The sequence below is a fragment of the Hirundo rustica genome, chromosome 3, assembly GCF_015227805.2.
Source record: "Hirundo rustica isolate bHirRus1 chromosome 3, bHirRus1.pri.v3, whole genome shotgun sequence".
Taxonomy (NCBI): Eukaryota; Metazoa; Chordata; class Aves; order Passeriformes; family Hirundinidae; genus Hirundo; species Hirundo rustica.
Genome location: NC_053452.1, coordinates 92,723,120 through 92,738,412, shown reverse-complemented (window position 1 = coordinate 92,738,412; position 15,293 = coordinate 92,723,120). Strand labels below are relative to the sequence as shown.

The 15,293-nt window shown below is 43.3% G+C and overlaps 1 protein-coding gene across 1 annotated transcript in view; it reads right to left on the bottom strand.

Moving 5' to 3' along the window:
* The window catches only part of GCLC (glutamate-cysteine ligase catalytic subunit), a 35,666-nt gene extending 29,319 nt beyond the window's left edge, over positions 1–6,347 (bottom strand). The window contains exon 1 of the mRNA XM_040059051.2: positions 6,110–6,347. Coding sequence (XP_039914985.1) covers positions 6,110–6,259 — 150 coding nt within the window. The 5' untranslated portion in view covers positions 6,260–6,347. The remainder of the gene's footprint in view (positions 1–6,109) is intronic.
* Positions 6,348–15,293: the final 8,946 nt, after the last annotated feature.

The window sequence follows — 15,293 nt, the reverse complement described above, 5'->3', positions numbered from 1 at the left end:
AAACAGCAGGTATCCATACAAGAGATATTAAGGAAGCACTAAGTCTGTTTGTAAACAAAAAATTCCACTGCCCCTTTATTTAGCCAAATAAAGCTCAGAGAGAAAGGGTGAATTAAACAGGCATGTGACAAATAACGAAATAATTCACGACTGCTGCTTCTGCCCAGGCAGCCAGCGGGTGAGCACATCGATTAAGACAGCTCCATCGAGATGCATCTGCACATGCCACATTTGGCAAAGGCCATCCTGAGGAATTTCTGCATTTAAAAAAAATCAAAAATGCATTCTGTTTGGGGAATTTCACTGGGGGACGGGGAGACTAAAAGCATTTGTCTTAAAATGACAAGAATGCAAAAAAAATTGTTAAGACTTCAGGCTACCGTTAGCTTTAATACAGGCACAAGATTACCAAGAAAAGCTTTTAAAAAAGTGATTTCTGCACATCGTATACTGCAGCAGTTTGTACAAAGTGAGAATGTGAGATCATCATAGTATTGATGATGAATCTGTATAACGTCTTGGATGAATTTTTTTTTTAAAGACCATGTATTACTGACATTCCAGAAAACTCAACAACCATTTTTTGTGATTCCGTTTTATTTATAGCATATAAAGCAAAAAGCTAATTAGAAAGCTTCAGATAAACATTAAAGAAACCCCACAACTCACTATACAATTATCCAAGTGGTTTGGATAGATGGACAAACATCTTGCAGCATGTAAAGTTTAAAGAAACCATAATAAACTGTCTATTCTAGTTAGCTATACAAGTCAAGCAATGTCTATCTCAGCTTCAAAGCTATCATGTAGCATATTGTTCCACAGGGCATCAAGGCTTTGCAAAATAAGTAATTATCTTAAAAGGAAATCAGCTCTTCTGGTCCATTAGATTAGCCAAGTTTCTTGTAAAATGAGAAATGAACATTACCTTTCGGTACACCATGATGCTCTCTGAACCTACTCCTTCATCAGTTCTGGTCCTTACTTATCTCTTTTTGAACATTTTTATGCACTTGTATCTGTCTCTCACCAAGCCTCACTGGTTGTCTTTTTAGCAAAGAGATGATGAAAACTTCTTCTGTGTATGTTAGGGATAGTACCTGTAATGGTGAGTTAGATTCACCATTGCTTAATAGTGCTCTAGATTTTGTTCCTGGTTTTAAATGGGTGACAGGCAAACTGGAGCCTCAAACTGTGTGCATCTGAACCCAAATTCATTTCCTTACTATGCAACAATAATTTTACCAGTCTGAAGTTCTGCAGACTGTAATGCAACATCTACACCTTGCTACTGCCCCGGAAACACCCAGAAAGGTAACAGGCTAGAAACCGCAACAAGACACTAATGCAATAGCTAGTTTCCTGGAAAGAATCACTCAAGAGGAAATTCAGCTCTTTTCACAGCCTAGCCTTTCACTAAGAAAAAGGAGAAAGCTTTCAAGTGAGTCATGCATCTTTTAATCAAAAGCAACACGTTTGGGACATCCTTGTAAGAAACCTCTGGCCTCTCCTAGCTCCTGAGAAGGGCCGCTTTGCTTCTTGCATGAGGAAGTGCTGACAAACACATGTTCATCTCAGTTCTCATTTAACTTATTTACAAGGTATAATTGAAAAACTAAAGGATAAGGAGGGGAATGAATTGAGTGTACAGGAGAAAGATCAAAAGAAGCTTCAAAAGGACTGAGAAAGAGGTAAAAGGAAGGTAAGAAAACAACCAACCAAAACCAAACTAGAATTAACGCAGTAAGGGCTTCAACTCGCAAGCAGCGCAGTGGTACATTTTTCATGTTGCCTCATACACAGCATTATCAAATCTTTTTAAAGGCCTCCAAATTTCACTTCAAGTTTGCATTAAGAAAACAACTTTTAAAAAGCTGAAGATGCTTATTGTGCGCTAGGTCCCCACACTGATAGGAACAAGACTCACACACAACAAAAGGGTCATTATGACCAATTTCACTAAGCAAGGCTGAGCAAATCAGATTCCTACTTCATTCTTATGTACTTTAAAACAAAACGGTCACGTTTTGCCCATGCTTGCTTTCTAAATCCCTTCCTTCTGAGATCTCCTTCTGGCACACATTTACCAAAATTTTCTTATCCTGAAATAGCTGCTCCTTAGTCTTTACAGACTGTGGAAGACAAGTATTCCATGCACATATGAATACATACGTCTACGTAGTTCAGCGTGAAATGCTGTGACTCTTCACTTGTGTGCACGTACAACACAAAACAGCAGCAGTGAGCCTTGCCAAGGGCCAGCTATTCCACTTGTCTGATCCGAGTGCCCGCACAAAGCTCCAAAAGGAAATTTAAGCTACATCTGTCAGTTAGAGGAATGCAATCAGCAGACAAGAGGTGCTGAACAGCACAGGAGCCTACTGTGCACTGGCACAGAAGGGAGCTTTTTGGGATAAAACCTGGGAAGCAGCAGAATAGGCTAGCATCTGCCAAACTCCACAAACTAATTATTTCATATAGTATCTGCTAACTGTACTGGAGTTCTGAAACACAGTACTGAAAAGCTGCAGGGGTTTGATTCTGCTGCACAAAAATAAAATTAAAAAAACCCCAAAAAACAATGATCACAACTCTGCAACCCTGAGGTCAAGCACACAGTATTGGATGGAAGAGGAAGACTAGAACACAAGGAGATTGTACTTGTTATCATGACAGGTTCTCACCAGCAGACGTAACTGTAGCCCAAACTTTGTGACCATTAACGCAATGACAGTAAGGCAGGGTTTGATGAGGGATAATGAGATGGTTCACTGTTTTGTATTCTCCACAGCCAGGAGAAGTCAAGCATAAACAGGGAGGTCAACTAGTTGTCAGTTTTAAATGAGGCAGAAGGATGATTAAGACGCAAAGGACCTTTACCTGCAAATGCAAATTTAAGGAGAATTTTTTTTTTTTTTGAGCAAATCTTACTCTGTTACACTCATATTTGGTAGGCTTTTGTTTTTTACGATTGCAAAGGCTTCATGGTTGTGGACAATGGAGTAAAAAAGAACTTACCCCAAAACTGACAACAGCTCTTGATTCTATTAACACTGCAAGCAATAAAAGAGCTGACTTTTCAAAAGGCAGCAGAACCAGAGTTTTGACCTTTCCAGCTCTTTACTCAGGAGAGGATGGGAGCACTAGAGGAATGTTACCCTGCAATGCAAGCTGTGATGCTGTCTCACTCCCCTCAAAACAGATGCCACCACCATGCTCTGTTAGCACTCAGCCTTAACACTTCTGTCTGACACCCAAGAAAGAGTACATGATGATTCCCCACAGTTGATTCCCTTGGAACGCCAGGGAATGGAGTCCCTAGGAGGTTACTAGCACTCCAAGGGACCCACACAGTTCTGTAATTGAGTCTTACACACTGAGAAGGGGGAGTCCTAATGAAGCAAAGGCTGGTATCTACACTCATGAGCAAACACACTATTTCCTTTCCACCATGGCTTCACCTAGACGGGGAACAACCTTTCAAGTATTCACACATATGTCCTGAAAGACAAACTCAGTATATGCTAGTGAAGTTGGGTTTTTTCTCATAAACACTCCTCAAAAAAAAAAATTACAAAATACATTTTTCACTAAACACGATCACAGAAACATCTCTTGAACACAAAAGTAATTTTGTTTATTCTGATTTTATCTCTACCATTACATGAGGGCTGTCATTTTCATTCTTGATTTCTATCTTCAAGAAGTTTTTAAAAGAATTAAACACCCTCGGCTATGACTTTACACATGAAGGTCAAAGCACAAAAAAAGACTTTTTATGAAAACTGTCCAATTAGTCGATTCATCTAAGTTTCATAAAAATGTGGCGCCACTTTCTAATGACTGTGAGGAAAAATGGAAAACAAATGTACTGCCCTCTGCATTAGTCTATCTACAGTACAGCTCAATTAAGTTATGGACTGAAGTATGGTTTTGTGTTTGCACAAGAGCAGACTGGCTACAAGTACCTGGTCCATTAACACACTCCTAAATGCTGTGTTACATAAAAATATGTAACTGCATAACACAGCAGAACAAAGTTGCCACACCTGAGTTTATTAACATTCGCTAAAATGAAGAGGTAAACAATGAACCAGGTTACCTGACTTTCCCTGAATGTTCACAGACATTTTTAATACAGCTCTCAGGTCCTTATCAAAATCACATCTGCCATGATGCTGCCCTTAAAATCCTGCCTCTTGCCACACTGGGGCATGGTAGAAGAAAACTGTGAATCTCCTTTTACATCACGCTCCACTATTTATCGAGCATAAATATTTTGTGCAGCACTGTCCCCAGGCCAAAGGAAGAATGAGGCTCCCAGAGTCCAGTCTCACAATACATCTAAGATTACCAAGTGATCAGCTGGGTGCACTTCACCCTTTTCTCCACGCACTCCTGGTACTTTTCTCACATTAAGCAGAGCTTGTTGGGTCTGCCTGTGAAAGAATTGAAGCTCTGCTGAGAAAACCAATCACCCTAAAAAACTGAATGGAAGAAGCTTTCTGATGGGTTAACTTTTTGAACTCAGCTGGCCAGTAACAACACAAGGCAGGCAGCAGAAACATAAGCCTGGAACACAGGGAGGGAAGCTGAACCAGCTATCCTATCTGCTCCAAGAAAGCAAGGACAACTAAAATCTAACACCCATTGAAAAATGAGGATCATCTCTTAAAGATTAATGAGAAAACCCTCAAGCTAAGTCTCAGAGCAACAGGAAGACTCTGTCTATATAGCTGGACTCAAGACTGTGAGCCTCTTTTGTCAGCTTAACTTCAGTCATACAAGATATGTGGGAAAACAAACATCAGACAGGGGTAGATAAAAGCATATTTAAACTTTCTGAGTCCACACCACTCTAGCTGCAAAATCCTGTGGTGTAGACTACAAACACTTTCATTAAACAGCTTTTAGTAGCCAACCCCCACTCATTCATGGAAGCAGATCCTGTGCGCTGACGCTTGCCCTGCTGTTACGTGAATTATAAAAGGGGTTCATTTAAAGAAGAACTGATTTTAAGAGACAAGTTCTCTCAAAGTGCACATGGTGAACAGCATTCTCCTCTTGCAAAGGGCATCTGTGAACAGCTGCTATTACTTGCATAAAGTTTACTCACAAATGCCTTTGCTGCTCAGAAACCAAACTGTGCATGAGACCGAGATGCACTGGCCAAGTTCCCACATCACTTGTATCCTACTCTGCTCTTCCAACTTCTCTGCAGCTGCATCTAGGACACCTCGAAGTGACCAATGCTGGACCTCACCAACACCACGGACAAGGACAGGTTCTCGTGCAGCACATGTGAAGCTGCTCCCTGTCTCCTGGGGAACTGATCAACAGAGGAGGCAGCGCTTGATCCTTGCAGAGTGCTGTCAGGCTGTGGCACAACTGAGCGCAGGTTTACAAGGCAACACACCCAAGACCTGTGACTAAAGTTACGGTCCTCGGGCACAAAGCTGCTGTAACAAAGTTCAATTCCAAACGATCATCCTGATCCTTCTTCAGAAGGCAGGCTGACAGGTACCAAACGCCCAAGAAACTCCAGGGTAAAGAAGGGCTCGGCAGGTCCCTTTCACACAGGGATACAGGCGGAACGCGGTGCCCGGCGAGAGGGCTGCCACTGCAGAGCCCGCCCACCCCTGCTCCTGCTTCCCCCACTTTCCTCCCAAAAACTGAGTCTGGGTCCGACCAGGCATTGCCTTGGACTAGAGGCGTAGGCATACTTTACTCAGACACATCGAGAGAGCATAAACAAACTCCGGAGAAGGAGCGGGTGCTGCCGAGCATCACCGCCCCGGGAATACACCTCCCGAGGGGCCGCCCGGGCAACCGACCGGTGCCAGAGGAAACACTGAAAGTTGTTGTAGCGTTTCAGAACCGCGGGTAACAGCGGGGCAGCCGTGCTGCGCAACGAAATGCGGCGAGCGCGAGGTAAACAAAGCCCCGCCGGGCAGCCCGCAACGTCCGCTCCCGCCCGGCGACCGCGGCCGAGCGGCCGGGCCCGCTGCGGGCATCGCGGCCGGCCCGGCCCGGCCCGACCCGCACCGGAACGGCAGCCGCGCCCGCCACAGGGGGCGGCGGAGGCCGCGCTCGCAGGGGTCTCACCCACCTCGTCGCCCCACTTGAGCACGTCCTTGTGGCGGTCGCGCAGGGCGCGGTAGATGTGGAGGAACTGGAGGATGCCGTGCCGCCGCACGTGCTCCGCGTACCGCCGCGTCTCCTCCCAGCTCAGCGGCGAACCCTGCGACAGCAGCCCCATGCCGGTCGGGAGGGAGGCCGAGGAAGCGAGCGAAGCCGGAGCGGAGCGAGTGCGCCCGTCTCGGTGCGGCGGCTGCGCTCGGTGCCGCGGCGGCGGCGGGACCCAGCCCGGGCCCGCACGTGACGGCGGCCGCGCGTCAGGCCGTGACTCAGCACTTTCCGCCGGCAGGCGCCGCCCCCGCCGCGCCGGGCGCGGGGCTGAGCGCGGCCTGGCGGTGCCGCCGCCGCCGGGGACGGGGGAAGCAACGATGGAGCGTCCCCGGGGAGGCAAACCCGGTCGCCCGCAGCGACCGTCAGCGCCGCTGCTCCGAACGCCCGGCCCACGCCCCGGGCACGGGGGAGGAGGCGCCGCTCGCCTGCGCCAGGCGACATGGCGGCGGGAGGGTGTCCCCCGGCAGGACGGGGCGCGTATGGCCGGGCTGGTGTTCCTGAGGGAAAGGGACTCTTGCGGGCCTGAGAGCGCCAGAATAAAGGTCCTGATTGAAAGGCGCCAGAGCGCGGAGAGTGTGCGAACGCTGCCGTGTGTATTATAGATCAGAGTACCGGGATCAAACGTGATGCTCGGAGCAGGTGGAGTGAGAGCCACTGAGGTCACTCCTCATCCCCCATAGATCCTCCTCTGCACCTCTCCGGCTGAGGAACCCACACGTTGTGGTGTCAAACATAAGCCCAGCCAGTGAAGATGTTGGAAATGACTTTGTTACCTGGGAGTTGTTCCGGAGGGGATTGTAACAGCGCTGTCTCAGGAGAGAGGATGCGGGGACGTGTCAAGGCATGTATTTTACATTCGATAAAAAGTAGAAGGAAGGCCTATTAGACTAAGTCTTTAGTAAATGAAGAGACAAAATGCTGAACATTAACATGAAGGGAAAGTTTCTCACTGCTGGGAAGCAGAAATTCATTACTCCTGGACCCTCATTGTTACATTCACAAGGCTCTTCATAGGCCACAGAGACAAGCAGGGCTGGTATGTGATAAACCAATGATTTGAGAATTATTAATGTATTTAAATTGTGATATAGACCGCTAATGGATGAGATGTATTATTAGATATTTCATTAACTGAATGACTGTACTTACAAGAACTGCTTAATTGTCTTTATTCCAGGATATGAGATGCCTAAAGGATAGAATAAGCTCCCAAGATAATAGTATAACAAAACTGAAATGCATCAGTGGAAGATACCAAATATATTAAAGTAAAATTACTTAAAAGTATTTTAATGACAAAAGTTTCTACACAAAGGGCAGCACTGACAGAAGAATTATACAAACAAATTATAATGAGCTGTTTTTAGGAGCTCATAATTAAAAAAAAAAAAACCAAAAAAAAACCAACAACAACAACAACAAAAAAAAATCACCTCATGGTTTTGGCTGAAACGGTACAAGCTGGCTTGATTGAAAGCAGTGCTGTTGTTGGTACTATAGTAGATCTGGAGATGGCTGGATGACTTAGTTTGGGGGACAAGAAAACAATCTTTTCTTCTAACTAAAAAATTTCACAGCCTTTTTTATTTTTGAAACATCAAGAGGCCAGAAGTCTTAAACTTGGCAATGGCAGTCTGATGAAGCATATCTCTCATGTGAAAGCCAAGCTCTAGTTTATTTCATATCTAAGGAGATAAAGCCTTGCATGTTTGAGGGCAATTGCATGGACGTATCAAGATTCCGTGTTGGTGCTATCATGCTGCCATCCAGCCTTAGCTTTTCTGCAGTTTTGAGTTAAAGCTGAAGCACCTGAGGAGTCCTGGCAGACCTAGCCAACTGCTGTGTTAGCCCCTTTCTGGCTCTTGGGGCAGTCAGCCTGGGTCTGGAGCAAACCAGTTGTAGCAAATCACAGTTAACATTGTCATCTTATGAGACAGCCAATCTGTCTGTACTGTTTAGGGTCCATGCTCTCAGTTCACCTGGTTCACAGCAAGAGCCCTGCGTCACTGAGAAACTTTTCTGGAAGAATTGGCTATCTGGTATAACCACAGCTGCTTTGAGTGGCTGGTGTATAATGCACTGCAAACATTTCCAGCAACGTACACAAAATTTTGAAATTAAGATCAGTTTTATTATATCACAGGCTGCTGTTATGCAGTCTGTACTCTTCAGCTGACCACTAATGCTGCTCTTTGACCTGAAGTTCAAGAGCACATTTTCAATGTCTTCTCTTTATCAGTATTTAAACTCAGCTCATATTTGTGTTATTTAAGTGCCAATATGTGCTCTATTTCCAGTCTCATGCTTAGTCTCATCAATTACAGAGCTAATACATTGTTTATAAAAGAAAATCAAGGTATTTTCGTTTTGCGCCAATAAAACTGATAAAGATGTAAACTCTTTTCTCACACTGCAGTCTCTAGCATAACAGTGTGACAAGCCAGCTCTGTTTATGAAGCGTTCACCACTTTCAGCTGAAGCTTCTTCCCCTCTAGTTCTAATGTATGTGTTCTGGCAGTGTGGGGTGATCCATAGTGGAGGACTAAGCCATTCTAAAGTTGACAGCATCACACAGAAATGTTCATTTGCACATCACCTAAAATATGACTTCAAGACAAACCACGATTGTATAATATCTGCCGACATGCTTAATGTTGTATAATTATTTCCAGTACACCGAGTATCATGTATAATTACTTCCAATACACTTAATATGAAAAAAGCTTCTCGGAGCATACAGACAGTGCCTTGGATGATGTTATTAGTTTACTCTGTCCCATATTCCCAGCCCCAAGGCTTAACTACTTTTTCTGAGCAGTCCAAAGGAAATCATTGAGGTAAAAGGCTGATGTACCTATAATTTGGTAAGTTGATGGGAGGAGAATATGTGACTTGTAACCTGCACAGCAAGGAGCTGTTTGACATGTTCCTGCCTTTCTCCACAGAGGATAACTCACTTTGTGTTTTGTGCAGCTGCAAAGCTATTCAAATCAGCAGCCACTAAATCTAAATAGAGTAGCTTGGCTCTTTGAGAATATACCCGCTGGGAGAGATGAAAGATATGTAGACTCATAGGTGAGGACACTCCTACAGAATCCTTTCTTTTACTGGCTGTCATTAAAAGTAATAAGTAATGAGCAAACATCTTGTGATGAGGCTGTTATTAGAAGGAAAAAAGATTTGTTTTACTTCATGAATCATCTGCAAAAAAATTTTAAAGCAGCTTTATTCAAGGTGATTGTTGAGCTGGCTTTGCTGCGTATTGTGTTATTCTTGGAATAAAGTAAAGACTTCAAATGAAACAATCCACTTCCAAAGTTTTGAAATGGTATGTTTGGTAGAAAAAAATATTTTTTCCTTCTTTGTTTGTTTGTTTGTTTGTTTGTGGTTTTTTTTGTTTGTTTTGTTTTGTTTTTGTTTTCTTTTTAAATCAAAATTTTATGCTTCCAGGTCTATAATTTATGATATGCACTTGTGTTCAGTATAATTGATTTAGGTGAGCAGCAGATGCAATAACTGCTTCCTTTTGAGTGAGGAGGCCTCCAGACATTTACTGGGGCATTAGAAAGATCTGTGCTCGGTCAGTTATTTCTTGATGCAGAAAGTTTTGCTGACTAGCAACTTGGACTGAATGATCTGTCTAGGGGGAAAAGGAAGTCAGGGCACTGAAAAGATTCATGTGAAGTATCTTCTGATGTATTTTCCAGTTAAAGTCTTCCTCCTCTGTGTTGAGGAATATTACTAATGGGGACTTATTCTGGTCTAACTAATAATGCTTATTCCTCTCCAAGTCAACTTCTCAATTAGTGTATGAGAGACACTGTTGTGGCTTGTCAGTGATGCTTCAAAATTTCTTTTTCTTGCTGTTGCCTGATGTAGAAATGACTGTAGTAGCATTATGTCATGAGTCTGAGTGGTGGATTTCTAGGATGCTTTTTGGTGAATCTTTATTGATGACCATTGTTTTTGAGAGTTGGAGTTTTTTACTTCAGTAAGGATGAATTGTTTCAGTCTATAAAGTTTCGTGCATTGATGTAAAAAGTGAATATAATCACATCGTTTCACCACTTTGGCCTGTTATTAGCATGTTTCTTTTGCAAGGAACTTGAATTTCTCATTTCTGAGTAGCCCACATATTCTTCTGCTGTGTCTGTGGACAGGACATGATTATGGTTCCTTGATTGACTTGGGCATATCTAATCATGCCATGAATGCTGTTGGCCGTAATAGCAGTTGTAGTGTGTGAATTATTCTGTGCACATTGCTGAGCTGCTCCCTCTCAAGAGTGGTCTGGCATGGTGACTGATGCCTGTTGCATCCTGTTCACTATTTTTCCTGCCACCACCAGTTCCCTTGGAAGTGCACTCTCCTGCCAGTTCAGCTGTCACTGTGTCCAAATCTGTCCTAAAGAGGCTCTTTGATGATGTCCACAAGATACAAAGTATTCCAAAGAAAGCAAGAACTTCCAAATTATTTTCCAGTTTCTTTCCAGAATCTTCTAAGATGGAGACCCTTTATTATAGGATTATCTTTATATTTTTTCCATAGGCTGACCTGTGGGTTTTTTTTTTTTTTTTTTTTCTTAATTGACCACTGTGTAATATAGAATAAAAAAATGGCAGGTGCTCAATAGCAAAGCTGAAGCCTGCCTTCTCATCCTCTCTGCATGCTGAGTTGTTGTCTTTAATGCATCTCTTCGTTCACTGTGAGTATCAGAGTATCAGAAGCAGTGAAATTCTTCTGTAGACATAAGAAAAATAGTGGCTGAGTGCAAAGTCCTTCCAAAGACTGTTGATGATTAAGCTTTACAAAAGCCTGAATTCAGAGTGTGCATCTTAACAAAGCAACTGAGTTCCTTAATTACTTGAATTCCCACCACAGGCAGGAGTGTAGGTGTATGCACTTTCTTTGTACACAGGTATCCTCTTGAAGGACAGTAAGTTCTTCCACCAAGAAGTCCTAATTCCATCATCAACATCTCCTGAAAAGAATCCACAAACCCACAAATATTTCCACCAGATCAGTATTTCCCAGGGTCTCTCTTCCAGAGGCTAGTTACAAATGTTTTGGAGACTCCATTTTGAAGAGAAATCAAACGTGATATTGCAAATACCTCTTGTGAAATTTCTTTAGGTGGACTAATTGATACAACTTTAAAAGTTGGCCTAGTACTTAGAGTACAGCACTTTGTAGTATGTTGCTGTTATTTATAGCATTGCTGAAGTGGTCTTGTGTACAGGTAGACGAGCAGAGGAGCAGAGATGTCAGGCTGCTTTGTGAGGGATACAGAAGGCTTAATTTAAATACCTGACATAATTATTGCTTGCCTTACCTTCAAGCCCCCAGCTCTAAGGGTTGATGTGGTTCTCTTTGAGTAAGACGCTCAGTTTCCCTTAAAGCCTGCCGTGGCATTACTGCATAAGGAACCGTAGTGACAGCCTGCCAGGGATGCTGGCAGTGGAGAGTGACAGGCCTGCCTGCGAGGAGAGGCAGCCAGTGGGTTGCGGAGGGCTTTGCAGGCAGGTACACAGCTTCCCTCCATGCTGTGCCCCCTCTTCCAGCAGGGACCCCCCGGCAGTGAACTGGCCAATGGTTTGTTAGATACGGTTCTTGTCCTGCTCTCTCTCATCTGACTGCTTTTGTCTCTGTAGCTAACAGGAGCCAGGAACTGGTCAGTGGCATCCCTGCCCTAGGGCAGCACTCATGAAGCAGCATAATTGGTGGGCTAACCCTGAAAGGCATTAAATACAGAAACAGAAAAAAAATAAATACATGGAGGGGAGAGCAGTGGGTCAAAACAGAATCTTGCAAAGGTCAGGACTGCCGAGGGATGTGTTGGTCTGAGCTGTGTATTTCCTGGCAAACCCCTTATGTCAGGCTCAGAGACGGCTGGTGACCTACTTATTTCCCTGTGCAGAAGGTCAGAGGAGGAGGTAGATGAAGTGTGTACTGTGTCCTCACCTCTTCTTAAACTTGTTGCCTTGGAAGGGCTGACAAACCATATTCTCCTGGCCATTCATCAGCTGATAAGCCTATGATGATAAAATAAGAAATACATGTAAAAAGCTTTTAAAATAGTGATACACCTTCATATAATTGAGTATGTATTTCTAACCTTGCTTTGCACAAAGTTCACATTTCAGCTGCTAATATTTCCTGTTTCAGCTCTAGCTCTCCAATATATATATGCATAATAATAATATATATGCATTCAGGAAGATTTTTACTTCAGGTATGAAGAAATAGTTAAGCTTGAGCAGGTGAGGTAAGAGTTGGAACCCAAACCATGCTTCACATTACCAAATTCCCCAAGGCTCCATTGTTCTGTTATTTGAGGTTTATAGAAAATAACCACCCGGTTTCTTTCCTATGCCTGTAAATGATTATATGCCTCACATTTCTAAACCTCCCTAATACTGCCAGTAACATCAATACAGCCTCCATGTGGTAACCCAGTTGTTCACATCCGTAACTTCTTTAATCTTTGTCCAAATTCCCATTTCTGCGAAAGAATGCATCAGGCACCAAGATAAGACTCAGGGAAAGGTAACCCTTGCCCCAAATAACCTGTCATGAACTGTAATGCTTTATCACAAGAACTGTACTTTGCACAGTTGTGTAAAAGCACAACCATCTGCCTGCCAAACCTGCAGCTCTCCCACGCTCTGTGGCGCTAACACCAGGATTCCCAGGTTTTGTCTGTCAGATTAGCTGTTGCCAGCTGGTTCTTTCCGAAGCCACAGCTGTTGGGTAGTAGCACCAAGCCATTGTTGGGTGTCTGCCCTGCGCGGATCCATGCTTGGTACAAAGAGGCAGAGAAGGCTGCAAGGTTCCCTCAGTGCAGGTCGTTGGGGACCTACGGCAGCAGAGAAAGAGGGAAGAAGAGCAGATACAGCCAAAAGATTCCATGCTTAAATAATTCAGTCTAATGCTGGTTATAACCTCCCTTTTAGTGTATGTATGTGTGCAGGTTTTGGTCATATGGATCACCCCCTGAGAAACCTTTGTTATTCTCAAATTTCTCATGACTTCAGTCTGCTTTAATCTTTTTCATAACAGCGGTGTAATTCTGTGGCACTCCACCAAGGAAAAGGCTTTAACTATATCATGAAAGGGTTGTTCAAAATCCCTAGTAGAAACCTGTGTATTACTACATGTAAGAGAAGATTGAATTTATTAATAAGCCTAAACATGTTCCAGGCATTTCGAGTAAAACACGCTATAAGCAAGCTCAGCAAATACTAGTGAGGCTGAACCGCCCATTTGCAAATAGGCAGGCAAGAAAGATGACATTGGCCTTCCACTCAATAGTTCAGGTATTTGAGTAATTTTACATTCCATTTTTATCTTTCTTTGGCAGCTTGTATTTCTGGATGGAGATTCAGGTACTGAGAAATGGGTGGAATATAAGCTGAATAGATCTGCTTTTTCCCAGTGAGAAACTTAGTTATGCGAGGGAGCAGCTCCCAGCTGCTGTCTCACTGCTGCTTCCACACGCTGCATAAACACACTATTGGAAGTAGCTATGGATCATGGGCTGCAGGGTCTTTGACGCTGTTACCACACTTGTTTCTCAGCCTTTGCTGCAGAAAGAAAGATGCAGTCCTAGATGACCCAGGAGGTTGTTGAGAGGTAAGGGCTAGATTCTCAAAGACAAAGATGCTACAACTGAACAGATATGTGTGGCTCTCAAGGGATGGCTAAGTGCTTCAGAAACACCTCAGTAAACACTACTCAACGTTTTGGGTCTCTAAACATATTGGAAAGGTAGCTTTCTCTTGGAGTTCTTTATGTTCATCTAATCACATTATTGCTCACCCTTTGAGCCAGGCTATATAATTACTGTAAGGCTGCAGATGACTATTAGGAGAAGCCTGCAGGACATGTAACAATTAAAGTGTCTGCAGCAAAGCTGCACAGGTAAAGTTACACGTTTGGGCTTGAGATTGTCTAACAGCTCGTTTCCACATAAAGAGGTTCTGTGCCCTTCTCCCTGTCCTCCTTCTGCCTTGGCCTACCTCCCTTACATGCACTGGCTTGTGTTTTCTGACCCTGCATCAAGACATTTTTAATTACTGGAATTGAGAAGAATATTAAACTGGAAAAAAGGTGAATCATGTGTGATAGCATACAGAGTTGACTCAAAGCATGAATGTACTGATGAGTACAAAGCTAATGCAAAGGATGTGACTGGATCAGGGTCTAGGGAAAGGAAGAGGAGAAAAACAAATCAAGAGCTTTATAGCAATGGAAATCTGGTTAATGTTCTTTGTGGTAAAGTTCCACTACTCCTGAATAACAAATGGCCAAATTCTGTTCATGTACATCCTGCATGTGCATGTTATCTTTGTTGTCATTATGGTTTTGTCTTTCACAGTGTGGGTGTAAGTGGGTAAAGCTGGGACCGTAATATGACAGATCAGTGAGACATCAGCAGTAAGGCTTTGCTCTGAGGGAGGGTGGTCAATAGTCATGGCATATTTTGTAAGCTTGTCCCTCAGCTCTCTCCAGGAGTAAACAATCTCTTTTGCCAGCTCCATGGGACTAAGGTAGGCTTCTTTCTCCTCCTTTTTTTTTTTTTTTTTTTCCCCCTCATTTTTTATCTGTTTTTTTCCCCTGTCATAAATTCTGGAAACAGATCAGCTTTCCATCCTCCTTTCAAAAACCTGTAGAAAAGCAAGACAGCAAATAAGTAAATGGCAATGAAACCTACTGCCCATTAAAGATTTGGCATAATTCAGTTGGAGGAAAAGGAGGAAAGTTAATGGTTGGCAGCAGCTAGTAATCGCTCCGGCATTTCAAAGTTTTTTCCAGATTAACTGAAGACATTTTCTGTTTTTGTTGAAGTGCAAGACAATATTTCCATTGGCTGGAGTTGGGGCAGTTTTAATCCCTTAAGTTTTGAACCATCCTGTTTTTCAGTCTAAAATAATAAAGGACAATATTCTTTTAAAACTGGGTCAGTTATCTGATGTATGGATTCATCATTCATTTTGGCACTTATCTGATTATATCCTCATTCTTCTGCTGAGGTTGGTTTAAAAGAAAAGGCACCTCCCAAGCTATCCTCCCTTGAAATGTCATCTGAGGTTTTCTGTTTCCCT